At 40.7% G+C, this 27,726-nt stretch overlaps 1 protein-coding gene across 1 annotated transcript in view; it reads left to right on the forward strand.

Annotated features, from left to right (window-relative positions):
* Positions 1-27,726, forward strand: part of MAMDC2 (MAM domain containing 2) — a 1,373,080-nt gene that overhangs the window by 1,131,170 nt on the left and 214,184 nt on the right. Inside the window, exon 10 of the mRNA XM_044064367.1 lies at positions 17,147-17,243. Within this exon, the coding sequence (XP_043920302.1) occupies positions 17,147-17,243 (97 nt within the window). The remainder of the gene's footprint in view (positions 1-17,146; positions 17,244-27,726) is intronic.

Raw genomic sequence — 27,726 nt, forward strand, 5'->3', positions numbered from 1 at the left:
TTTTCCTGTCAGAAAACTACACTTATCTCAAAACCACGCCAGGAGCTCTAGAATTCCGTTGCTTCTTGAAAAGCGGCAAACGAAATCTGAGGTCAGTCAGGGCTTGGCAAGGGGTTATGGGTAAGAGGGAGGAGCTAGGAGCTCGGAGCCTAAGCTTTTGAATTGCCGGCTCGGATCCGAGATCGGATCCGATACCCACAGGTTGCAGACGAATGAAGTCTGCCTACTTCAGATCCAGTGTTTATGGATGAGGAGTTTTCTAGATAGTGATGTATTGGGTGAGTTCAACACAGATAATTTTTTCAAGCAGTCTAGGTAGATTAGAAAGACAGGCTGTATCCCCCAGGCTCCCCGCTGTTGGGACATCCTACAACTGTGAGCCCCACCAAAGTTACACAGGAGTCACCAGCCCACATGATATGTGCATTTACATGAACGTACACCCCATTGAAGAGAGCTGTGGTGGTATCCAGACACACACAGCTACTACCCATAGTATTATGGAGAGGGTGAGTCTGCTAAATGGTTTGCATGATGACATGTAGCATCTGCCTAGCCAGCAGGACAACATGCAGGGACTTGCAGAGATCACTGGTGGTTAACATTTCATCCATTAATGCTTTGATAAGGCACATTTTGCCTACTGGTCTGCCTCTGCAGGCTGGGCTGTCTCTGGCAGGAGGAGTGTGTGGATGTGAGGTGGCAAGCATACCTAGATGACATGGACTGTTCCTGAGACTGCATCACTGCCAGCTCTGGTCACAGAGTCCACCAGTCCTGGACATGGTCAATCTCACATTTATGACCAAAGATACTGATGATGCTCCACACCTGGGACATTTCACCATGTCATGTGCTTTTCACTTCCATTGTGTGGGTGATGGAGCACCACTGCTACTCATGTTCATCATCCAGGACATGGACACAATTCATCCGATGGTTATTCACACTTCATGGCTGCTGGCACAATGTGACTAGTCTATGCATATTGCTTAACCTGAATGTGATGATGTATGCATCATTTTATTTTGGTTGTCTTTGTTGTAGTCCATAGTTGTCGACCAGATACCTCCTCTTTGTCAGTGCCACAATCCTTTACACCCAACTATAAATCACATGTGGTACTGCTGCTGCATGTTCATCATCTGATGGCCCACCCTGCTACTTAGCTGCTGCCCCTTCAACTATGGTGGATCAACCTGGGATGTTTTTTGCAGCTTGACACACAAAACAAGCATTTGGCTGAGTACTTCACTGTCCTACTGGATACATCAAGGCAGTGGAATCATCCCCTGTTATTAGCCAAAAATGCATTCTACCTCATTCAGTGTTTTTGAATCTGTAATGTTAAATGCCATCTGTACAATGGACTGAGACTAGGACTGGGGTCAGCAGTCATGGTTCCAGTGTCTATCCAGCATCACCTGCAATACACAACAGCAACACTATTGTATATATCCTGTTATCTGCTTGTATCGCAAATATATGTTTTGGCCTCTGTACTAGCATACATATGCATCTAGTATCTAGATGACAATGTGGGAAGTCCTTTCACATGAACTGTTGGTATAGATCAGAAATATGCCATATATCTGAATTATGAGAACTGCCTGGATGGTGCACAGTAACATTATTGATAATACCATGGACACTGCGCACTACTTGACAGTTGAAGAGGTGGTGTATATGTCACAGTGAACCAGGTTGTACCTAATGACAGTATGTGTAAAATCAAGTGGTTCCTAGTACTTCAGGGAAAATTAGTTGCACAGTAACACTCCTGTTTAGTTTTGGGTCTGTCCTCCGCAGTCCTTGGGATCAATGGTTTCTCTACCACATGCTGCAGCGTAATGTCAAGGAACTGATGTAGGATATGCAAGTCTGATGATTATTATATTTACCTGCAGGTCACTAAAACATCTCTGTATCTAGTATGGTTAAAGTGTACACATACTTTAGTGTCTACTAAGATGGGAAGTCTCTACCCCCCTTTTGTTATATTTATGAGTAGCACAATTCTGCAAGTACACAAATTAAAGTAAACTTTCCTTAAGGAAGCAGTCTACAATCTGTTTGTCAGTCAGATGCTGTTAGGTTAGTCATAACAGTATCATCTGTCATGGCTTGTACATCATGGGAGCCGGCTCTGAGAGCTGGCACTAACACATGTTGCTTGGTGGCAGGTGTTTCTACAACAAACATTATAGTGTCTTGTACACCATCAGTCCTTGGCATTCAAACTAGATTCGTAGGTAATTATGCTTACAGTCCAGAAAACCACTGAGGACACTAGCCTAATTTCCCAACCACCCCAGGATTCTGTCTGATTAACTGACATGCTCAGATTCACACATTAGACAAATGGAGGCTTAGGGAATCAAACCCTCAGCTACAGAAAGCAGCTTAACAACAGCTCATAGCCATAACCCTCTGTGCTGCACATCTTCTTGTCTGGCCTATGCTACAGTGCTGCATACCGGTTTGCCTAATCACTGTACCTTATTTGTCAGGAACTTCATTTAAATATAATTTTGTAGTCATTTGCATTTGTTGCATACCATTCTGTTTTCACACTAGAGTGAAATTACTCCTTGTGTCTCTGAATCATGTCCTCCCTGTGTGTTTTCAATGCCCACACTATTTTGCATAGCACTTTGTGCTAGCTATGAATACAGGCATTTAAGTTAGAGGTTTGAGTCTGAAGATGTTTGAAAGGATATTTTATGAAAATACTCTTGTAAAGATTTTCAGCTGTGTTCTAAATTTGACAACTCCATTTTTGGTTTCGTGGTCAGGTTGTCCTTCCATTTTGTTTCAGTATTTTATAGAAAATGTTCGGGCAAAATGTTTTGAGATAGTTATAAACTGTATTTTGGTGCAAAGGTGATAGAACAACTACGTCATGAATCCTGAGTTCCAATTCTTAATGTTAATACTTTTTTCCTTACTGGAACATTTCATCTAGTTTAAAATATCACTTTGAAAAGTCCATAATTCATATGTAATTTGATGTGTTTTATTTTTTCCTAGTGAGTAAAATGAAAATGTTTGTGAATTAAATCTAAGGAGTATTTGCCAGATATCAGATTAGAATTTCTGAAAATCAGCAGTAGGTTGTAATGGAAATATAAAAGTAAACGGATTATTCAAAAATCCAGCACATTGCTGAAAGATAAAATACCACAAAGATAATGCTCTCAACCTTTTTCACACAAAAATGGTCTTCTTAGAATAAGCACCTTCTGGTAGAGTACACCTTTTTGACTGTAAAAAAGCTGCATAAATTATCTATGTCTATGTGTCTGACTACACCTCCAGTATTTTGACTATGACCAAATTAAAAAAATATGCTCATACTGATGTATTTCATCTTGTTGTACAAATCCATACTCCTTTAATTGCATTCAAAGGGTCAGTGGCTTTCATACATGGATAATCCTTCCCATTTCTCCCTCTTAATTAAGCGTACACCATTTGTTTGACAGTGATCAAATGAAGAAGATTCTGCTGAAAAAAAATGTATTCTGCTTGCTTGCCGCACAAACATGGACTCCTGTGATAGTCCGTGTATGTTTTGAATCAGGACATTGGCTGGTCATATTGTTTACACACAAAGACTACCCTTCCCAATTCCAAATGAAAAGATCAGTTTAAAAAAAAGATGCTTTACAAGAGAATGCACCACCCTAGGGCCTTCTTACATTCTTGGACCTACATAATGTCCACCATGGCTTGGATCAGACTCCCCAATGTCTTGATTGTTGTTGTTAATATTGTATAGATAGTATTTCATATAACTAATGTAAGTCAAATGATGATGTGTGTCAGACCTAGAAGCAAGGCTGTAATCCTGAGTGGTTGCATTACACTTCTGCTTTAGGGTCTGTTTTCAGTTCATTTTTAAATACTAAGTAAACCATGTAATCAATTGTACTAAATAGTTTGCCAGGTAATTAAAATGTGGTGGAAACAAACCTATTTCTGTTTTTTTTTTTTATCTTTTAATAAAGGTTACCACTAGGAGTGGACTGGGGATGAGCAAAGTTATTACCAACTACAAGCTTGGACAAAGTTATCTTGGCACCCAGAACAGTGGCATTGCAGTTATAAGTGACTGACTTGCCCAGCACTAATTTGTGAGTGAAAACTGAGACATTCAAACCCAAGACTACTAGATGACGCTTATTTGTAGTGTTGGGAGTGCCTTTGTGTTGTGCTTCAAAATCAGTAAAAGGACAGGCTTGTTAAGCACCTTTATGACATGAGAAAGCAGCTAAAGCACAAGTCTTGCATCTGTGCTCAGCAGCCAGGGAAGAATGTTAAATTCACCTTTTTTGTTCTTAGTCCAAAGGAAGGGTTTACTAGCTTTCTGACACTCTTCTTTGTGGCAGCAGTTAATGTGTTATGGCTTCTAAGCTGTAAAACGCTTACCTCTATTACACTATTTTGACTTTTTTCCTCTACTTTTTGTAGTACTATGAGGAAAGATGAGGCTCCATGCACAACAAAGAGCTATGGTGGGGGTTTAACAATCATAATCTATTTTTTTTTTCTCGACATGGATGTCAAGATTCACCTCTTCAACATAACTCATGAGGTGAATTTCTTGGCATCTGTATCTCAAACACAGCATCCTGGTTATGATCAGAGACCTGTTCATAACTCACTGTGTTGTTCATAGTCTTAACCTTCCTATCCCAGTTACCAGACATGTATTTGTTCCACATCAGTCCTTCTAAATAATGTACCAAGGCACACCTTGGTTACCATTGTGATGGGGGGGGGGGCTCTAGGTGATGGTCACTATTGACGTCATACCCCATCCCCATGTTTAAAAAGCTGGTTGATGCCAATTCCATTGTTGTTGTAGAGAATTCAGTGATGTAACAATGTCTTTGTTGTTTCAAGCATTTTGCTTAAACAGCCATATGAGCACTAGGCTCCATAGCAGAGACTAGTGATCTGTTTTCCTTCGTAACACAGCGTGATCTGTTTTTTATCAGATATGGAATACATGATTGAGGCATGACCTATAGCAACATAAATAAGCTGTCTAGAAAGAAGTTGCTTTTCTTCTCTCTCAAGGACACTCCCCATTAGCTTCTGCTTCACAACTTTTAATTCATGGGGGCAGACTGTTGGCAAATGCAAGCAACAACTCTCTTTTGTCATTTAATTGCTAATTACAGGTACATTTCATTAGAGTTGTGCACCAATTTGATGATCTTGTATCTTTGATGTTGCATTCAAGCTCTTAAGTACAGTAGCATATTGCCTGAATTCATGCATCTAGTCAATAGTATCTTTAAACTTTACAAGAAGTACCTCAAATGGTGTATATACCACTTTTTTCCTCACTCCTATTTGTATGCTATATTTCATGAAGTTACATACAGCCTGTTTTCCTTTGCTTTGCTTTGTTTTCGGCTGACAGCTGACTACTGCTGCTGGATTACCATCTGTGCCACTAATGAATATGAGATAGAATGACCATGTAGGCAATCCTTTAATTCTCGGGTCCCCCACCCATACACACAAATACTATTTTTGCTATGTGCCTGCCCTGCTTTCTTAAGGCATTCAGTGAGCTATTATTGTAAATTTTTGATCTGATAAAACTAGTTTAATTTTTGGTAACATCCAGGACTGATACCACAGGCATGAGGAATACTCAGCAGACTAAACTTTCTCAGGCTGCCTAGAATTGTAATTTTCTTGTTAGAAAGCCCTTTTGTTGGGTCTGTTTGTCTCTCAGTGTCTGAGCCTCATTTGAGAAAGTCTGTCTCCAGTCAGGCTATACCATCCACTAGCAGACGCAGTTGTAGACTGATGTGTTAAGGGGATGTACATAATACTTCAGTTTGCATGTTTCATGTTAAACTTAACTGTGTGACTTAGCGGTAGTGTCAACAAGAGCTCCAGGAACATTTGCTGAGTCAACTTCGTCTTCTCCACAGTCAGAAGGAAAACGCAGTGAGTGGACTCACTCCAGTTCTATCAGTGACTCAGAACAACCTGCAGGCTTTGTTGTTTAAAATGGATCTATAACTTCTACCATTCATAGACTCGAGAAGTCAAACCTTTTCAAACTGAGCATGCACATGGGAACATAGCGCAAACCTGTCCTCTCTCTAGTCTGCTATATGCCTCATCAGTTTTGAGTACCTATTGTCCTCTCAGCCATCCAGACTGGAGAAATCTTACAATAAAACTGTAAAGTTTGCAAGTAACCACATTAACCAAACACATCACTGTCTTGCATTTCAGTCTTTTAACTGACTGGTGCTACCTGACCTATTAGCGTACATTCACTTTAAAGACATCACTCAACATCCTGTATAGCCCAGGCAGATGCCCTGCCACCAGCAAGTTAAACTGATACACACCCTCAAAGAACTGCATTCAGAGAACCAAAGATTTCTCAAAAATCTAAAAACCATAACAGTGACTGCCTGTACTCCATATACATTGCTAAACTGTAGTTGTCTGTCATAGACAGCAGACATATTTAATCGTGTCTACAATTTTAAAATCATATTGAAAATGTACCTATCAACAAAATGGTCCTGAACTTAGAATAACTATTAATAAACCACCTTCTTATCATAATCCTATCCCATCTATATTTTAATATCCCAGTGAAATAATACCCATCAACAAAACAACCCTGTCCTTCTACCAACACCATTGCCAGTTACGCTCGTAAAGCAGTTAAATCAAGTAAGTATCATAGAATCCTCAAACATGTCTCAAGTGAATAATTGGTAGGATAACATATATGCATACACCTCATTTGCTGTGTATTAAAATTTCGGTATGACTGTGTAGTAGATATGTGTGATCTTCGCATACTGTAAATACTGTACTGTACTTTACTTAATATGGCAGTCACCTGTTAAATTATGTGCACCTCAGTGTAGTTTACTATATTTTTATTAGTTCATGCTAATTGCCTGCACACACATACATAATGTTGAGCATTTCTTCCTGTGTAGGTGTTGAAGGTGCGCTTGGTCCAGTTGGAATTTACCAGTAATCAAAGAAAAATAAAAAAATAAGAATTTTAAATAAATTCTTTCTAACACAAGTTACTTCAGTTTTACCAGTACTATGTCAGAACTTGCTGATAAGAGTTTTCTAGGGCCTTCTAGTCCTAAGCTTTATTGGAAGAGTCTTGTTCAGATATTAAAGAATTTGTCAGAAATCCTGCTATACTTGTGTAATATTTCTGTCAGTAAGTTACTGTTCAATCCCAGACTTCATGCTGGTACACCCAGGTATCCTCACTCATTAGTGCTACCTAATATGGCTTATGATAATGTGGATGAGACTGTGATAAGAGCTCAGTGAAAGAACCATTTCTTCTTGACCACTGCCATAAGATGCTGGCAAAAGATGCTTCCTTTTTACTGGCACTGATGGTTCCATCAGTGGCTTCTTTTCTAATCCACCCATTACCAGTCATGTCTGTGATGACATAGATGCCTCTGGAGTTACTGCTAGCACTGTAGCAATAGACCCTGACTTACATGATACCATACTGTCAGGCATCAGTCTCACCAACACTGATTATGGCCCTGCAGGGACAAATGATCTCCGTACCAGCTCTTTTAGGTATCGCTCCCTTAAGATCAGCTATGTTAACGTTGGGACTAACACTGGGCTTGGCTGGTACTGGGTTCTTTGGCCCTTCAGTATTTTAAAGTTCTTATTCTCCATTTCTGCCAGTGTCAGCAGCTATTAGTTGTCATCCACCCTTTTCTTTTGAGGTTTTTAACCTATCATAGATACCCCTCCCCAATAATTGCTCTAGTGGTAAACCCAGGTATTATTGGAACCCATACTGACTTCCCTAGAAACCTTGTCAGTCTCAGCCAAACAGGTTTTGTAGCCACCTGGTTAAAAGCCCTCACCCTAAATGGCATAGTAAGGCTCTTTAGAAAACTAAACATATGAAATCCCTTTTAAATTTCAAAGCTGAAGACCCTGATGAAGAAAAAGTAGGCAACTCTTTCCACTCCATGAGGAGCCCAAATTTCGGGAGTATTTTCACTTAATGCAATAAAGGAGAAATCACCAGTTTGGCCACGTTACATCTTCCTAAGGAAGGTTACAGAAGGTGAGTAGATTTACCTCACAGTCCTCCTTTGTAGTTCTATGTTTGGTGGGTATCTTGAAGGATGCCACCAGTGTTTCACAAGAGAACCCAGACATGGTAGCTCATGTCCTAAATAAAGTTGACTGTATTTTCCAGAGCCTTAGGAATTGTTCAGTTTGGGCAGGGATTCCTAGGATAGATACAGTTGTCTCTGTAGTAGCCGACCAGAAAGCTTTAACCCTTCAGACCCCAGCTGTTGATCCACCAAGCAGGGAGTCCAGAGTGCTGCATAAGTTTAAGAAATATGTGCACATATCCTCCTCCTTAGCCTTTTGTGCAGGGCTGGATTAACAAGAGGGCTGAATGAGTTGTAGCTCCTAGGCCCCTATTTCTGAAATGAGCCCACTGTGTCTTTTCACAAATTTATCTGAAATCCACTGCTATTGCTACACCAAATAAATAGGCCCCTTTATCATTTTCAGCTCCAGAGACATGAAGACAATGATCCAGCACTGCACCATTTTACACATATTGCATATTTTAAATAGAACCCTACTGATGAATTGTATCATGGGTTGGAAGGATAGGCCACTGAATGAAATTTTTAAGATGCAGGCTGCAACTTCCTCAGACAGGAGCAGTCATAAAGTCCGTGTGCTATATAACATACTAGAAGGTTTTGCTAGAGCAGCAAGATGCAGTGTTGCCTTATGCTAACACTCCTGTGTAATCTTACAAACTTTGCTGAGAAAGTAATATCCCATGGCTAGACTGTCCCTTTCTCTTCCTTCCCCTACTTCCACTTTTGCCCCAATTAGAAATCCCACCATATTTAAATAAGGCAGAGAAGCAAGGTGGTAATAAGCCTATTAAGAAAAAGAGCTATCACAGAGGCCCCACACCAGAAGAGCTTAGGAGTTTATTCCAAATTCTTTTGGAATACAAATCATCTTGAGCCCACAGTTGAACTTGGGCACCTTTATCCCTTCAGAACGTTTTGAATGGTAGCGGTCAGTCTTTCATTCTTTGTCAGGAGACTAGGTGTGCTCCTTAGACCTGCAAGACATCTACTTTCACATCAAAATCACAAAGGTGTCCAAGATGTTTCCGCACTTCTGGGTCATTACCAATTCAGGACTTTGCCCTTTATTTTCATTTCTGCTGTGTTCTCTTAAGTACATGTCTGCAGTAGCCAGACTACTGGGAGCCAAAGTATTCCCCCCATTTCTGTCTCATTAGCGATGGATGAAGTAACCATGAACTTTGCAGAGAATTACTTTTCCTAGTCCAGTCTGTCACATTCACAGAATAAAAAAGTTAAGCACTTCCTTGAATCAGTGTTTTCTATCACAGGAGAGAATGCTTCCTTTGCAAGAAGTGTTTGTGTCTATTCTTTCATCTCAGTCTGTACCAACAGAGACTTGTGTCAGAGTTTATGGCCTTTAGTAACTTTATAGTCACTAATTTCGGGTTTCACATGGCAGTTGTTCATTGCAGCGTTTGAGGCCAGTAATCTCAGTTTGCTGAACCTCTTTCTAGTCCAAATCTCCAGAGATTTTTATATGCATCTACATTGGAGCTCTCCAGCCTTCAGTCTAATCATTCCAGTTACAGACACTTCATGCATTAGTCACTATGGATGTGTGATCAGATATTATGGGGGTAGTAAAACAGACTATTCAGGGTGCCTGGTCCTATTAGTAGTCTAACCTTCAAGTAACCATTCTTGAAGTGCAATCAGTTGTATTGACATTGCTGGAGTTTCAGAACTGTGTATCTCAGAGAGTAATTTCCATTCAGATGGACGCCATAGCTTTACAGATGATTGCGTTCCTACCCTCTGTGTTGACAGGATGTGAAGAGTTGGGCTATCAGTTCAGACTGTTTGTTGACAGAAGACCACACCACAGAAGTGTCCATTTCTATTGCAGTCAGGCTCAGCATTCATTTCCTTTGCATAAAATTTGGTCCCCCAGTCCTTTAGTGACAAGTAGGATTTTTCATCTGTATGATAAAAAAGCGTGTAATCTGTTTGTGTCTCAAACAAATGCTAAATATCTCAAATTATTTTATTTTCATGTATCCTTTATCTGGAGGGTCAGACCAGAGATGAGCACCATTATGCTTTTCCTTCATTTCTTCAAAAAGTAAATTATACTAATATCTCTACTACCTAAATCTGCCAGCATGGTTTCCAGTTTCATCAATAGCTAGTTTTCTGTCCTTTTTATTGAGGTCATTTTTCATTGTTTCTTCTACTCAGAGGCATTCTACTCAAAAGACTAAGTTAAACAGAATCAGTTTTGGAGGGGAGGGGCCATTTAGCAAAGAAATGGACCCCTTCTCAACCTCTATTCTTTTTGTACTATTGTATATTTCTAAACTTTTTGAGTCCAGTCTCAGCCATTTTTCCACAAAAGTTCAGCTGACTGCTGTTTCCAACTTTCATTTTGAGCCAAAGTCAATTTTGCTTGTCTTTTATTCATATGTGGTTTCCTTCACCTTAAATATTCAGTCTGAGACCCTGATTTTCAATGAGGCATTTTTTTTATTCTAGAAAAGCATGCTCTTCTGTCTTTTGGTTCTGCAGATCTGAAGTTTCAAGAAGATTTTCTAGTTTCAGCCCCTTTCTATGAAACGTCTGTATCGGACTTTTTACAAAGAAAATGTGATGCTCAACACAAATGCAAAATTCCCAGTAGAAGTTGCCACATAATTAAATCTGAATCACTCAATTAGCCTGGCTGTCTTTTTTTCTTGAATCGTGTAGTCATGGTGACTATTGTCTGTATTATATGGATGTCCACAGACAACTCAGATTTTATATAGAGAGAACTATAAATCATTCAGTGGGGATGACCAGCTGTTTATATAATTTGTCAGGCCTATAAATTTGGTGAGAAGTTGATGCACTCTCCCTTCCCCAGTACCCCTTCTCTACAGCTCTTCCCCCAGATACACTTTTTTTTTTCCTTTTTCTGTTTCCTTCTTCCCGATGTGTACATTACTCCTCCAAAATCTTTTTCCTATTCCCTGTTGATCTCCTTTCATTCCCTCTTAACCTAATTTTCACCTGTGTGTTTATAAAGATGGTCTCTAGAACTCTGATTTAAGTACTGTACTTTAATTTATAACATGAAACTTCTGGATAACGAAGTATACTTGCTTCTCTTAATGCCGTGCTGTGATTTGTATGTCATTTACCATGTAGCACTGTAAAATCAAGAGTGATTCATTGATTGTACTCCCACATTTGAAATGCCTTGCTATGATGTATACGATACTTGCCTTTCAACTCTTAGAAAGTAATAATCTGCTTGTAACTTCTTGCTACAGGACTGAACCTGAAAAAGGTCCAGTTGAATCAGCATTCTACCTCTGTTATTAATATCTGTATAAACAAATAAGCAGAAAAAAGCTTTCTAAACTCATCTTTTCTAGGTGGTTTGTTAAATGTATGAATTCTGTCACAGAAAAGACACAAAGTTTTGGTTGCAGCTCTGCATGTTCATTTTACTCAAGCTATGGCTACTTCTGCTGCCTTTTTCCATAATGTCACTATTGATGACTCGTATGTGCTGCTGCAACTTGGTCTTCATTGATCCCCTTTTTTGAAATACTATAAACTAAATATAATTTCCTTGGTCAATTTCTTCTTTCAGATCTGCTTTCATTCATGATATTTTCCAATGATGTTGGTAACTTAGTAGTATCAGCTAGGAACTCCTTCTCACAAGTTACTGAAGATTAGCCTCCTATGAGGTATGAAAGTTATGCATTTACCATAATGTATCTTTAAGAAGGAGGTCTATCTTTGATATAATTCCCTCCATCCTACAGTGTTTTAAGTCTGTTCTCTTTCTTTGCCTGTTTTTTCTTCTTCCTTCAGCTTAACGCTGTAACAAGAACTGGAGAGTGTGAGGTGAGAGAGAGACAAGATCTGTCAAGCCATCCCAGTGCCTGCAGAATCAGTCCTAGAAGTTAAACAAATGACCCGTGTTACAGCTGTGTTGTTGTGGCAAGTACATGGCTTTCATTTCCTGACTGTAAAAAATCAACAGTAAAACCCACAATGTGGCAAAGATTTATCAGAGGTAAACTAACTCAACAGATACACCATTACAGCAATGACAGCTTTAGCAACACTGATTTATCACTAGTAGAAGGAACTGCTGTTTTATTACAGTCACCTTGTGATGCTGGTGTTATAAGCAGTGCTGAATCCAGTGAGAAAATGGTAACACAATATTAGACTGGAAAGAAATATAGACACTGAGGCATTTCTAGCTTAGCAATTCTGCAACATGAGGAAACTGGGAAGATGGGTAAGTCTTACTTGATCGATACAAAAAAAAAAGGAAAGTGTAAGCAACTTGTGAGAGATTTGGGGGTACACTAGTTTTCTAAGCTGTTAAACAGGATTGGAATTAACAAGAAGATGCAAAGTGAGGAACTACTGAGCTTCATATTTGCATTGTATGTAGCCTATAGTGCCAGTGGGTTGCGAGGCTAGAGAAAACTGATTTAAAGATGTGATGTATTTTTTTTCTCTCTCTCTCTCTCTCTACATACATAAATACATATATATATATATATATATATATATATATATATATATATATATATATATCACTTCCCACTAACACATTTCTAAAGCAATTTGAATGTGTCGTATGGCCTGGAAATGTGCGTAACCTTTTGACATTTTCTCTGTAGTTATGAGAAAAGGAGAGGAAACTTGTATTTGAAATGTGATGTTTAACTGTCTTAATTTTTTCAGGAAAGACTTAATTGCTTGCATAGAGTTTAGTCACACAACTGTTTGGAGACAGGAAGGCCAAGGATCATAAAAGGCAGTTAGAATGTACTTCAAAGAAGCAGCTCAGCAGAGCTGAGAAAGTAGTCCTTAATATATAAATGCATTATGTGGGAAAAATAATAATGCAAGCTAATATGTTGTAATCACAACTGATTTTGTGTAGGGGAGAAAATTATGTAATATGAGGATTCATGGGTATCTGTAGTGATGAGCTAAAATATATGTATTTGGGGATAAGTAAGGGAACTTGACTAGTCTTTGTCTTGCCAATGAGGTGATCAGGCCATCTCTGTTGTAATGAGGGATGAAGCCTTGACTACACCACAGATGACCCAAGTTTAACTTGTGGTTTTAATGTGCCTATAGGAGCCAGCCAAGAAGAATGTGACTAAGTGCTGCCATTTCACCCACTCTGAAGTGAGGAAGCTGGCTCTGGATTTCCACACACATGTCACCTAGTGAAAGAATAAGGTGTTCATCCAGTGGAACTCCAAGCCACCCAAACCCGTGTTACCATAATGTAAATACAGTACATAGCCGAGGGGGAAACTACCATGCAAAATCACAGTTCCCTTGGGGAGGTAGCAATTGCAGGCTTAGAGGAACTGCCAAAGGGGTTGCCTCTCAGGACCAGCAAGATGGTCCACTCCCTGCCACTCTTGGCTGGAAATGGGTTAATGGGGACTACTGGATAGGAATGATTGGGCTACAGGACTCTCAGTTATCCCAAGAATACCCAGTTTCCATTCTTCTGGAATGACTGAGCCAGATGAGTGAAGGGAGAGGAGCCACTGGGAAAGAGCCTGGAGGGAGCAATAAAAAGTTAACTAATTGACTGGAGTTGCACACACCTCTAATTTTAGCTGTGGAAGTAACTATTCTTTGTTGTTTATAACTTGTAGTGTGTAAACAGTAGTAACTTTCTGCAAGAGTTTGTAGTAAGTCATGCCTGCAAGCTAGAATAAAATTAAATGCAAAGTTGATGTAGAAAACAGGCAATTTCATGACTGCTGCCTTAAGTAAAAATACCAGTCACCTGTACCTATTGTTAACCGGTAATCACTTACTATGTTTTGAGGTGGCCCGCAGATGCATTAAGAATTTGTGTAGTGGCCTTCCCCATAAAAAGGTTGTGCACCAGTGCTGTAAAGGCTCGTAGTAGTCGAGGCGCTACAGGAGATTGTGTCTTTATTGTTTTAATAAAATCATTTGTGTTTGAAGCTTGGTGTACTAATTCTGCTTTACTGGCCTAGAGATGTGGTACAACATGGTCTTTATAATTTAAGAAGAATTGTTTCTCATCTGAGAAAATGTTGTTATTGTTGTCAATCTGAGGTTTCCACATCCAGTTAACCTTTCTGCTCAAACATATTATCAGTGAAATATATTACGTTATCATTTATATATGGCTAAATCAGGTAACTGGTATGATTGATCTCTGGTGGGAAGTAACTACCATGCCCAGAAGAGAGAGAATGGAAAATTACAGAATTCTGCCAGCCTTCCCAGATTGTGTGTGTGTGTGTGTGTGTGTGTGTGTGTGTGTGTGTGTGTGTGTGTGTGTGTGTGTGTGTGTGTGTGTGTGTTGTAGTGGGTAAAATGTACAAGAACATATGTTTTGCAAAAGAGTTTGAGTACATGACTGAAGGCATGTGTGAAGTAATGAAAAAGTGCTGAACATGTTATAGAAGCTGTCTGTATTCTTTTCCTTTTTTGGAAAGTGTCTTTCTCAGGAAACAACCTTTTATGCACAAATCTGCCTAGCCTAGTAACAAGAATATTTTTGTACTGAAGCTGTAAGCCTTGAAACTTGTCCAGAGTTAATTAGTCAGTATTGTATTTCTTTGTTCTAACATACTGCTGATGCAGTGCATTATAAGGTATATAAGCTGTTGATTTTTATACTTCGGGAAGACTCTGCTGCTGAAACTTTGTCTCCCACATACATGTGTGTCTAATAAAGATTTTTGGATCACTGCCAAGAGATTGACTAAGTTACTTCTTCTACCTTAACAGCGTGTTGTAAAATAATCATTTGTTTGTAAGGCAGTTAATGTGGGTAAAGGACATTGGAAGACACTGTGATTCACAGACAGAGAGTGGTGAGCAGGGTGAGTAGAATGCTGTGTCAGAGACTTAGCTCTATAAGTGATCACGTGCAGTCCTATTCTGTGTGTATGTGTGGAAGTCCATTCTCAAGACTGCAGTGACATATTCCCTTTATGCACTTAGGGCCAGATTCCATTTGACGACTTGATTATTGAATCATATTTGTGTGCCTCTTTCTTTCTTTCTGTTCCTTTTACTCTTGGGTAGCAGTGGTTGACCATCCTTCTGGTGGTCAGCAGACTTATTTAGGACAGTGGAGTAGATAACAAGGACCATAGCCTCTGTCCCTCACACATCCAAGTGGCACACTTGTTGGCAGTCATCCTGTGACAGTTGTAGACAGTGCACTATCCGTGACATTTTGTTTGGCAGTGGTGGGATTCAAACCCATTTAGTGCGAGTCATCCATTACATATTGTCTGTCACTGTTGAGATTGTAAACTACATCAGTATCAGACATTCACCATACAGAACACAAAAAACATTAAAACATTTTTCAAAGCAGTGAAATATCTCTAAGCTGTTCAGGATCAAGGAAGGGACAAAGAACATTCAAGTATTCGTGAAAGCCTTTTAAAGATGAATACATGATTATGCAGCCCTTGTAAATAGATCCCAGAAGCACTGATAAAGCTGTGAAACTTCAAGATAAAGAAGCTGTGGCCACGTTTTGCTCAAAGAAATTCAACTTGCAAGTTTTTTTTAATAATTCTATTGATAAGGGAGTTAAGGGTTGGCATCTGAAATGCTTAGCACTTCTACAGCATCTTCACTGCTATTTATAATAAATGAAGATAATTTTCAGGAAAGAAACTTACTAGACATTGTGTGTTTTCATTATTTGGCTGTTTGCTTATTTATTGTGCTATTTGTATTAATATGTATATATGGTAAGGATAGCCAAGGACATTTGACTCTCAAAGTTACCTACATAAGAACATTGAATTTAGATTAATATAAAATGGTCATTTACCAATAAGGTTACTCTCACACGAACATTGAATCCCAACTCCACTCTGACTTACATAAGTTCCGTCAACGGCTCATAAACTATAAACTACTTCTTAACCCCTTCAGGAGCAAACCAAATTTACCAAGCACCTGACTTGTTCAACTATCTTTGACTTGCACCATTATGCGATAGAAACAGCTTCCACCTTCAAATACCTAGGATTATGGTTTGATCAGTCACTAAACTTCCATTTCCACATAGACTAAGTGAGAGCAAAAATATACCTCGTCCTTATCTGGGCCAAAAAGATCTCACCTTTTCTATCTCAACCAGTCATACCAGCCATCTGCAAAGGAGTTCTCCTTTCTCAGCTTGAATATGGACTTCCCATTTTCCCTTCTACATCAAAGAAAAACACTGCTATGCTCCATAAACAATCTCTAACAGCATCTTCTGATTCATTGCAATCTGACCTCTCTGTGAGCATCACTATTTCACACTAGAAAAAGCCAAATGGCTATCCATAAAACAAAGGTCTCACTTACTGTTAGGATCCCAACTCTGTAAAGTACTCCATCTCCACACATTTATTCCCCCTGCACCTAAACATCATGAAAAAACTTCCTCGTGCAACCTGAGACACTAATGTCAAGCCACACCAACATTCATTACCCCCTGGAACCAAACTCCTCAGCACTGTACGTGCATTCTCCTTTCCAGTACCTAGGTTTTGGCAAGCTTTCCCCATTGACCTAAAGGAAATCATCACTTACACCAGATTTAGAATGCATCTCAAAAACCAATTCTCCATCCAAGCCAAGCAGTCCTGTTTCAACACAGGACAAACCACCTAACACACTGTTCTTGTCTCCTTTTCAAGTGACTGCTGCTCTTTCAGATTTACAGAGGGTTGACTGCTTTAATAACTAAATTATATATTGTACATTACCGTCTACTTGTTCACTGAAATATATATATATATATATATATATAAATATATATATATATATATATATATATATATATATATAGTTTTTCTATGTAATTAGTCTGAACTATCATGAATTTTATCAGTGTTAATTAGTACACTACCCAGTTAAAAAAAAAAAAAATCTTCAGCCCAGCAAAGATTGTGTTCTGTAAATGTATGCATTTTTGTTTATTTCAGATAGTGTTTGTGAGCCTTTGTAAAAGTTTCTGGGATTGTGGACTGATTGGTCTGGATGATATTACTGTGACCCTGGGAGACTGCAGGAATAAACAAGGTAAGACATTAAAAAAAAATCCATGCTCTAAAATGAATTGGCATTTAGATGCTCCTGTTTACTTTCTCACGAAAGAGCTCCGTCTATAATTTACTAAAAAGTCATTTACTGACTAATATGAAAAACAGAATTGTAGCCAGACAAGTAGTTAGGGTGGGGCTAAGTTGGCAGCCACCCTGAGCATAAAGTGTCAGGGAGCTCAATTAACAGTTCTTTTTTTTAATTTTATGCTCCTCATGTAAACACGAGGGCAGGAGCAGAGAGGGAGGGAGGGCTTTAAGATCTGGTGTTCCTCATTAGGAGGGAAGGAGTGCCAGATCAGAGAAAGTACAGTTGTGTAAGTAAACTGACCATAAACGTAAATGTTTGAATGATCACTGGTGCAGAAGCCTGAGCTATATGGGTTATATTCTGCATGTGATATAAGTTTGGGTCAGATTCCAAAGCTTCAGGCCACATGTCCAAACTTAGACAGCCCAAGCTGTGCTGAATAAAAAAACTGGTTTGGGTGTCAAAACCTTCAGAGTTTTCATGCCAGTTGTGAGAGAGTGGAAAAGCCCTGAGAGGACATTGCTAGGAAAATAAAAATGTATGTCCACACACTGGCATAAAAAACACAAAAAACAAGGGGGATGGAGAGAAGGAGCAGCTATTGCAGCAGTGATCATTCAAACATCTACTGACAAAGTAAGTTTACTTAGACAGCTGTACTATGATGTCCTACTATTTCTATGTTGCAGTATTCTGCATATTGGTTTACCCTTCTAGTCTCGCGTATGTACGGCCAGTATTCAAAAGCTTTCAGTCCCTCCTAGGTGCGTGAAACGTCAGGTCTAGGCGAGAGTGTGTGGGCCATAAAAGTGATGTCGGCATGCACCAGCCCTCAGAACTTTCCAGCTGCCAGTCGTAGGCCAGGTGTTCCTACATGTTCATCGTGCATACAGCTGCAGTCATTACAGGTGGGTTATCCTGCCGTCAGGCGGGTCCTCGGTTGTGACCCTGGGAGACTGCAGGAATAAACAAGGTAAGACATTAAAAAAAAATCCATGCTCTAAAATGAATTGGCATTTAGATGCTCCTGTTTACTTTCTCACGAAAGAGCTCCGTCTATAATTTACTAAAAAGTCATTTACTGACTAATATGAAAAACAGAATTGTAGCCAGACAAGTAGTTAGGGTGGGGCTAAGTTGGCAGCCACCCTGAGCATAAAGTCTCAGGGAGCTCAATTAACAGTTCTTTTTTTTTAACTTTATGCTCCTCATGTAAACATGAGGGCGGGAGCAGAGAGGGAGGGAGGGCTTTAAGATCTGGTGTTCCTCATTAGGAGGGAAGGAGTGCCAGATCAGAGAAAGTACAGTTGTGTAAGTAAACTGACCATAAACGTAAATGTTTGAATGATCACTGGTGCAGAAGCCTGAGCTATATGGGTTATATTCTGCATGTGATATAAGTTTGGGTCAGATTCCAAAGCTTCAGGCCACATGTCCAAACTTAGACAGCCCAAGCTGTGCTGAATAAAAAAACAGGTTTGGGTGTCAAAACCTTCAGAGTTTTCATGCCAGTTGTGAGAGAGTGGAAAAGCCCTGAGAGGACATTGCTAGGAAAATAAAAATTTATGTCCACACACTGGCATAAAAAACACAAAAAACAAGGGGGATGGAGAGAAGGAGCAGCTATTGCAGCGGTGATCATTCAAACATCTACTGACAAAGTAAGTTTACTTACAAAGCTGTACTATGATGTCCTACTATTTCTATGTTGCAGTATTCTGCATATGGGTTTACCCTTCTAGTCTCGCATATGTACGGCCAGTATCCAGAAGCTTTCAGTCCCTCCTAGGTGCGTGAAACGTCTGGTCTAGGCGAGATTATGTGGGCCATAAAAGTGATGTCGGCATGCACCAGCCCTCAGAACTTTCCAGCTGCCAGTCGTAGGCCAGGTGTTCCTGCTTTTGCTGATGACCAATTCAAGTTTCAAACTAAGTACCCCATTGGAGACCTTTTCAGTTCTTTCTTTTGTATTACTGCCTTTTCATGTCATCCAGAAAGGGTAAATGTCAGTGCAGCCGTCAGATCCCTCATAAACACACCCATGATAAGTGTTTGTTCTGTCTTCTCTTGGACAGTCGCACGATTATAAGGCCTGCTCTATTTTCCAGGCATTTGTCCCGAAAACATTGCGCAGTCATTTGCATGCACTCAATTTATACTTAGAGAAACAATGTCTAAAACAACTTGCTTTGCGTATGAAGGGCTCATCGGATGTTACCTCTGAACCGCCAAAAAAGAAGGCTAGATCTTTACGGCCTATAACACTTGTTGAGCCTCTTCCAGCTGATCCACAGCCTGTGGCCGACAGCGGCCTGTTCTCAGGATCTGGACCTGGATCCATCGCACCGGATGTCATGGGTACCTTTGAGGAAGCCATACTACCGGTGGACGAGAGCACATTTGCAGAGGCTATTCCAGCAGAGGGGGGAACCAGCATGTTTAAGGGAACCTTCCGATTCCCTGCCTCAGATTCTGACGCCTGCTCCTAAACAGACACCCCCGTTGGAACTCTCAAGAGGAGAGAAAAAAGGAAGCATATCTGTCAGCCAGCAGAAAGTATTCCACACTGGCAGGCCTTTAGCCAAAGTCTTTTCTCAGATTTATGGTCCTGAGGCCTGCATGAGCGGCTTCTGCTCCTCCAACTTCTCCTCCTCTCCTTAGTCCTAGGCCTCAACCTGCAGTGACAGTTACTAGGGAAGAGGACATCTGTGCAGATTGCTCAGATGATTCCCTCTCTTATAATTCACAACTCTCTTCTCTCTTGGTATACGGATCCCCAGAAGAAGAATCTATAGACCCAGTTTCCCCTGTTGAAGATTTGGCCTTTTCTGAAACTATTTTTACAATGAAGGAACACTTCAAATGGGAATCCACAGACATATCTGAAATACAAAAGAGGTACTATGACCTCATTCAAATGGAAACTCCAAGCCCTTCAGCCATTCCTCCCATACTGCCTACCTTTTTAGATGCCTTTTCCTCTGCATCTCTCAGTCTGGACTCACAGCCTCCTGCTCCTCGTACAACAGACAGACTCTACAAAGTCTCAGATTCAGCTAAGCACTTGATTAAGTGCCCTCCTGCAGATCCAGCTACCATTTCTATCTCCACAGACAAAGCTTCCAAACTCTTGCCTACCACCACCATCCTTCCTGCTGACAAAGACAGCAAAACTATGGAAAGGTTAGGCAAAAAGATTTACACCTCTTCCACTTTGGCATTTAGAGCTAATTACCAGACTCGTATGGTAAAGTAAGCCCTGTTTCTTCAACACTCTACCACAAGTCTGTTGGCAGACATTTCAGACTCCTCAGCCAAATCAACTATGCCTTTTCTACTGGCCGTTACGTCCCAAGTCACCAGGCATTCATTTAAATGTAGCTAGGAGGGTGCAAAATCCTCAGCAAGGTCAGGAGCTTCAGCTTCTGCACTTCTCAGATACTCCTGGCTGTGCTTGCACCCCCTGCCAGATGATTTCAGAGCTAAGCTCAATGATGCACCACTTGACAGTGCTGCCTTATTTGTCTCAGAAGTAGCAGATCTTTTCAAATCACTGCAACAAGAAGGAAAAGAGATGCAGGATCTTAAAGATCTACTAGTTTCCCGTCTGCCTAAATTTTACAGGAACTGTCCTGTAAAAACACAGTTCATCAGTAAACACTCCAATCCTGTTCCTCAAACTAGACACAGGCAAGCAAAAAATAAAAATCCTTCAGCTAGAGCACCTTCCTCCTCTAGTCAAAGGACACCCTTTCAGGACAGGGCAGGTAGTGTCTGACTACCTGCCACTCCTGCCTCCCCCACCAGCTGCGTCCATCCCACTGACTGCTCGCCTTTCCCATTGTCTTCCTGTTTGGAATCAGGTTACTTCAGACAAGTGGGTCCTCTCCATCCTCCAAGATGGATACTACCTGTCATGGATAACCTCTTCAGTAAGTCTAGGCAGGCCACGACCTCCTGCTCAGCAACTGCCCCTCCTACTACCAGTACTACAGTCCCTTTTAAGCCAGGGCACTAAATAAAGAATTCCTCCCTCCCAATTTGGAAAAGGGTTCTACTCAAGGATTTTTCTGATTCCCAGAAAAGAAGTGCCATGGAGACCCATCCTAGACCTTTCAAGGCTCAATCCCTTCTTAAAGGTGTCAACTATTAAAATGCTGACCCTGCCAGCTCTATTTCCTCTTATTATGTACGAAGGCTTCCTAGCTACATTAGACATCAAGGATGCTTACTTACACATTCCCATAAAACCCACACACAGAAAAAACGTAAGATTCTTAGTGGCATTCTCACATTTGCAGTTCTTTGCCTTGCCTTTTGGACTTTGAACCGCACTCAGAGTCTTCAACAAATGCCTGGCTGTGGTAATGGCCTTTTGCAGGAAAAATATTCCCATTCCTGGATGACTGCTTTTACAGGCTGCCAGCCAAGAAACACTCCTAACCCATATCCAGTTTTTGGTGCCTCTCCTACAGGCTCTAGAGTTCCAAATAAACTTCCCAAAGTCCAACCTCACACCAACCCAAGACACTGTATTCTTAGAGTGCAGAATCCACACAGACTTGATGGAGACATACCTGCCCCCATCCAAAGTGAGTTCTCTTACAGAACACCTGCAAGTGATTCTACATTCCCCTCATCTGACTGCAAGGCAGTACGTCAAACTTCTTGGTTACATGGCAGCAACCATTTCCATGCTACCCCTAGCTTGGTTACACATGAGAAAACTACAGTGGTACCTATGCTCTGTCTGGAAGCAGCACAACCACCCACTGGATCACATTGTGCCCTTGCTTCCATGCCTAAAACAGATTTCATGGTGGATGGCTCAGGTGAATCTCAAGCCAAGACTCTGCTTCCAGCCAACTCAACCTTGTCAGGTCGTGCATACAGACGCCTCAGACCTGGGGTGGGGGGCCACTCTCAGCGATCGAAAAGTTCAATGCCTGTGGACATACAGGCAGAAAACAGAACACATCAATTCCAGAGAAATTAGGGCAATCCTCCTAGCCCTTCAGGCATTCACTCCTTTCCTTCTGAAGAGATCTCTCCTGTTGTACACAGACTTCACCACAGTCCTGTGGTATATCAACAAACAAGGAGGGACCAAGTCCTACCTACTCTGCAGATTTGCTATACAAGTATGGGAAGTAGCCACTTCCCAGGAAAGTACCCTGAAAGCAGCATGCATTCCCTCTCTCCACAACTCCAAGCAGATTTTTTGAGCAGAACCAGCACAAACAATCATGAATGGATGCTTCACAGGGATATCTTCCTAGACATGGTCCACAGATGGGATACACCTCAAATAGACCTGTTTGACTCCACCAGCAACAAGCAACTTCCTCTGTACTGTATCACGACACCAGACCCACAGGCACTGGCAACAGATGCCTTCTCTGTCTCATGGAAGGGGAAATACCTTTATGCATTCCCCCCTTCCTTCTCATTCAGAGGCTCCTGCTATAAATTCAGCAGGACAATCAGAAAATCATGCTGGTGACTCCCTACTGGCCCCGACAGCATTGGTTCCCCTTACTCCTTCAGTTGTCCAAGGGCAATCACCACAAGTTACCCCATAGAGTGGATGTTCTCACACAGCACAAGGGATCTCTAATCCACCCACAGTGGCAGCTGCTACACCTGACCCTGTGGTGGATAGACTTCTGATCCCATACAGACACCTTTACAATGAGGACGTGCTCAATGTCCTGCAGGAGGCCAGGAAACCTAACACTAGAAAATCATACCTGCCTAAATGGAAAATGTTCATTACTTGGTGTCAAAATAAGCACCTGGATCCACTTACCAGTGACACCCCCCTAGTGTTGTCTTATTTGTGTGAGTTACTTCATACCAGCTTGGCCTACTCATCTATTAAGGCACACCTGTCCTCTATCTCTGCATGCCTACCCATGACCTTGGCATCCACACTCCCTTCTAAGCTCTTTCTCAAAGGGGTCCTACATCTCAGATCCCCCCCCCCCCCCGGAAACCTACTCTTCCTACTTGGGATCACAACTATGTGCTGGAGAAGCTTACACTGCCACCCTTTGAGCCTGCTGATCAAGCTTCCCTAAAACTCTGCACCTGGAAGACAGTCCTCCTACTGGCTATCACTTCTGCCTGAAGTGTATCAGAGCACAAGGCACTAATGGCTACACCTCCCTTTCTTGTCTTTCATAAAGACAGGGTTACCCTCAGGACAAATCCATCTTTCATGCCCAAGGTAGTCAATGAGCTGTCTCTCAATCAGGCCATCCACTTGTCTGTTTTTTATCCAGACCCACAAGGAAGATGTGAAAGAATACTTCATTCCCTGGATGTTCACAGACAAATTAGATTCTACTTCCACAACACTAAGTCTATCCGAAAGACTGACCAACTTTTCATATCTTTCCACCTTAGAGCACTAGGGAAGACTGTGTCCAAACAGACTATTTCAACTTGGATCTCCAAGGCCATTACCTTCTGTTACCAGCACCATGGTAAAACACTTCAGGGTACAGTAAGAACCCACTCCACTAGAGCCATGGCATCCTCCGGGGCTTTCTTCAAGGGCCTGGACACCTCCTCTATCCTGGAGGCACCCACTTGGTCTTCAGTTCATGCCTTCACCAAACACTACAAACTAGACCTCATGTCTAGGTCCAGGGCAGGGTTTGCTAGGGCTATCCTGCAGAAGTTCCTGGAATCTGCTTCCATACCAAAAACCCTTTCTCAGTGAGCTTTGGTACTCACCCATATGCAGAATACTGCAACATAGGAATAGAAGGACATGGAAAAGTTATGTAAGAACTTACCATAGCCATATGTCCTTCTCTTCCATGTTGCAGTATTCCTACCCTCCCTCCTTCCCCTCTTATCAGCTATGTTTTCCCTCTCTGGATGGCAGTGACTTGGCATTGTCCTATTAGGACTGGCTCTGACTGGGGCATTTAGTTCTAAGGGTGGTCCGTGCCAACGTCACTTTTATAGCTCGCCTAGACCTGATGCCTCACGCACCTAGGAGGGACCGAAAGCTTTTGGATACTGGCCGTACTTACGTGAGACCAGAAGAGTAAACCCATATGCAAAATACTGCAACATGGATGAGAAGGACATCTATGGTTATGGTAAGTTCTTACACAACTTTTCTTTCTTCATATTGATCACTGCTGCAGTAGCCTAAGCTATACTGGTAGATTACCACAGTTAAAACAACTGCGAGGTGGCAGAGTAAGGGTCCAGGAGCCATTCTAGAATACTCCTTGCAAAGTCTGGCCTAGACCTGGAAAAGGAATCCAGTTTATTCTGCTTTGTAAAAGTATGTACAGATGACCAAGTTACTCCTTACCGAAAAGTGAAAAAAATAAGTATAACCCTGATCATAGCTCTCAACCTGCAGACATTGAAAATAGGAACAATGGTCCTTGAAAAATAAGTATAGCTAGATAAAAATATGGACATCTAATTAGCATAAAACATGAATACCAAATAGCACATAACTCTTCCTGTTTCTATTCAGAATGAGGTATACTACTCAGAAATACATGTTTACAAAACGGTTACCTATCAAAATATCTACTGTTCATAACATCTAAACTCAAAACATCAAGACCATAGCATCTAAACTTCAAAACCTCTAAAACTCATAACATCGGATCTCAAAACATTGAAAAACTACAAAGCAACTATAAATAACATCCCACAGAGTTTTTACTAATTTACTAGTTTTTTTTTTAATTTACGGGGGTGTGGGGGATGTAGGGGGGCTTGCCCCCCCCCCCTGCATAAATGTAGCAAACAGTGTGTGGGATGTTATTTATAGTTGCTTTTTAGTTTTCAATGTTTGAGATTCGATGTTATGAGTTTTAGATGTTTTGAAGTTTAGATGTTATGGTCTTGATGTTATGAGTTTAGGTGTTATGAAGAGTAGATGTTTTGATAGGATAACCTTACAAAGCAGTGTGACAAAATGATGGAAAAATGTAAGCACAGTGTAAAATCTGTAGAATTTAACTGTATTGCAACATTCTTTCATACAAAGCCATTTATTTTTACTTCAGAAAAAGTTATAAGATGTGTGTTCTTTCTTTAAATTATTGTTGTCAGTAGTATGAATGTTCGTCATACGGTGTGGTTTTCTGTATATTGGATAGCTTTAAAATTCACATGTTAAAATGGGGTTCAGAAAATTGTGTGAAGGAGTAGACCAGGCTTCAAAATTAGGGACATCCTAAATCAGGCCTGAAAATAAGAATGTTCCTCCAAAACAGGGACAGCTGAGAGGCATGGGACTGAGTGTGACTTGACCTTGCCTAGAATAGTTTTATTGTGGTGGGAATAACTTGAGACAGCTATTTGGAGATAGTCTGCTTCGACACAGATTGTCCCTTCTTCATACCCTTACAAAAAATGAACAGCTGATCAGAAGTTCTAAAAGATTTGTTCTGTCAAGATAGTACCTGAGTTGTCTGTGAACATCCAAGGTATGAAGCATCTTTTCTCCCTCATTTTTAGGTTCTAGAAAGAAAACAATGATATGGATAGTTTGGCTTAAAGTAAACTCAGATACCACTTTAGGCATAAAAAAGAACTTGTTCTGAAAGAAACCAAATCTCTGTGATAGCTGAGATGTGGTTGACCCACTATATGAACTTGCAAGTCAGATATTCTTCTTGCAGAGCTCAGAGCAATCAGCAAAATTGTTTTCTGTGTTAAGAACTTCATCAGCTAGATAAGCTGGTTCAAACAGAGTAAGTGTTAGCTTCTGTAACTCAAAAGTAAGATCTCAAGGATGACTAACAAATTTTCTGCGCGACTTCTTATGTAGCACCCCTTTCAAAAAATTTCACATGAGACTGCAATGAAAAAGAGGGATCCATGATCAGACATGTTGAAATGACCAGTAAATGAACAGTAATGGAGGAGTAAATCAGGCCATAGGATATCAACTCACAAATACTGTAAAAACAGAGAAACACTAGCCCTGAATGGGTGCTGATTGTTTTGTTGGCACCAAACAGAAAATCTCTTTTATTTCCTTTCATATGATTTTTCTAGTAGCAGACTTTCTTGCCAACATTAATACATACTGCACATTCTGAGAAATGGGTGCCAAAAAGTATTGTCTCTATATCATCCAGGCAGTCAGTTGTTGTAGTTAGTGGTCAGGATGTATCAGGCATCCCTGTTTTTGTGTGAGTAAATCCAGTCTGTAAGGAAGATTGAGGTAATTGCCCCTGGCCAGTTCCAAAAGAAAAGAGAATCATTTTTGCTTGAGCCGGAAGGGAGTCACCACAATATTCTTTGGGGAGTCGTCCTGAATCTTCAGAAGTATCCTGGATATCAGTGGAAAGGGTGGAAAAGCATACAGGAACATTCCTGTCCAAAGAAAAGAAAAGGCATCTGACTTTCTGTCCAAAGAAAAGAAAAGGCATCTGACTTCCAGGACCTCTTGCATGGAGTCCAAGAACTCAATTTTGTCAGCTGATTGTTTAGAGAGGAGGTAAATTCCCCACATATGGATCAAATATTGGAAGAACTTGTGATCTAGTTTCCATTTGTGAAGGTCTGCCTTTGTCCTGCTCAGCTTCTCTGCCATACATTTTTTCTCTGGCAGAATGTAAGCTGCCAGCAGATTGAAACTGTGCTGTAAAAGCTGTATCCCATGCTTATATGACTAGTCTGCAAAGAGTAAAATCTGATTCCCCCTTGATTGTGTATGTACCACATCACTGTGGTGTTGTCTGTAACAACTTGAAGAGGTCCTGGGGACCACAGCTAATTCAGAGAGTTGACCACCCTTCAACCTTGGACCTGTGTCCCCCTTGACACTATTTCCCAAGCAAAGTCTAGGGTTGTGTTGTGACTGACTACTTTGGAGTGGGAAAGGAGAACCGAAGACTTGGATTCAGGAATATTTGTTGCCTTCACCTGGTGGTTTCCCTTTCTACAAATCCCAGAACTGGAATTTGAAAAGACAATGGGTATGGATGCTGGCGCCAAACAGACTTCAGCTATGATTGTATGTTTTTCATAATGGAGTCTTGCAAGAGGTATCATGAGAATCATGAATGCTATGAGACTTATAGTCCTGAGGTATTCCCTCACAATGACAGAAGGCTAGATATAAATATAGATAATTTTTTTCCTGTGGAAGAAAAGCTGTTTGTACTGAGGTGTCTAGCATGCACCCCACAAACACAATCCTGTTTGATGGAGTCAAGAAAGATTTTTCAATGTACTCTTAGAATTCCATCCTGTGTAGGAGACTTTTACCAAAGTGAGAGATTCCTAACACTTCAAAAAAGACTGCAAAGAAGCAAGTCATCTAAATATGGAAAAAGTGTGGACACCCAGTTAAGATAGGAACTAGAGGCAGATAAGTGATAATATAAAACAGACAAAATCTCAAGGAAGTGCCTGAAATCTGCATGAGTACAAATGT

The sequence above is a fragment of the Protopterus annectens genome, chromosome 2.part2 (genome assembly GCF_019279795.1).
Source record: "Protopterus annectens isolate FY-2018-M chromosome 2.part2, PAN1.0, whole genome shotgun sequence".
In the NCBI taxonomy this organism is placed as follows: domain Eukaryota; kingdom Metazoa; phylum Chordata; order Ceratodontiformes; family Protopteridae; genus Protopterus; species Protopterus annectens.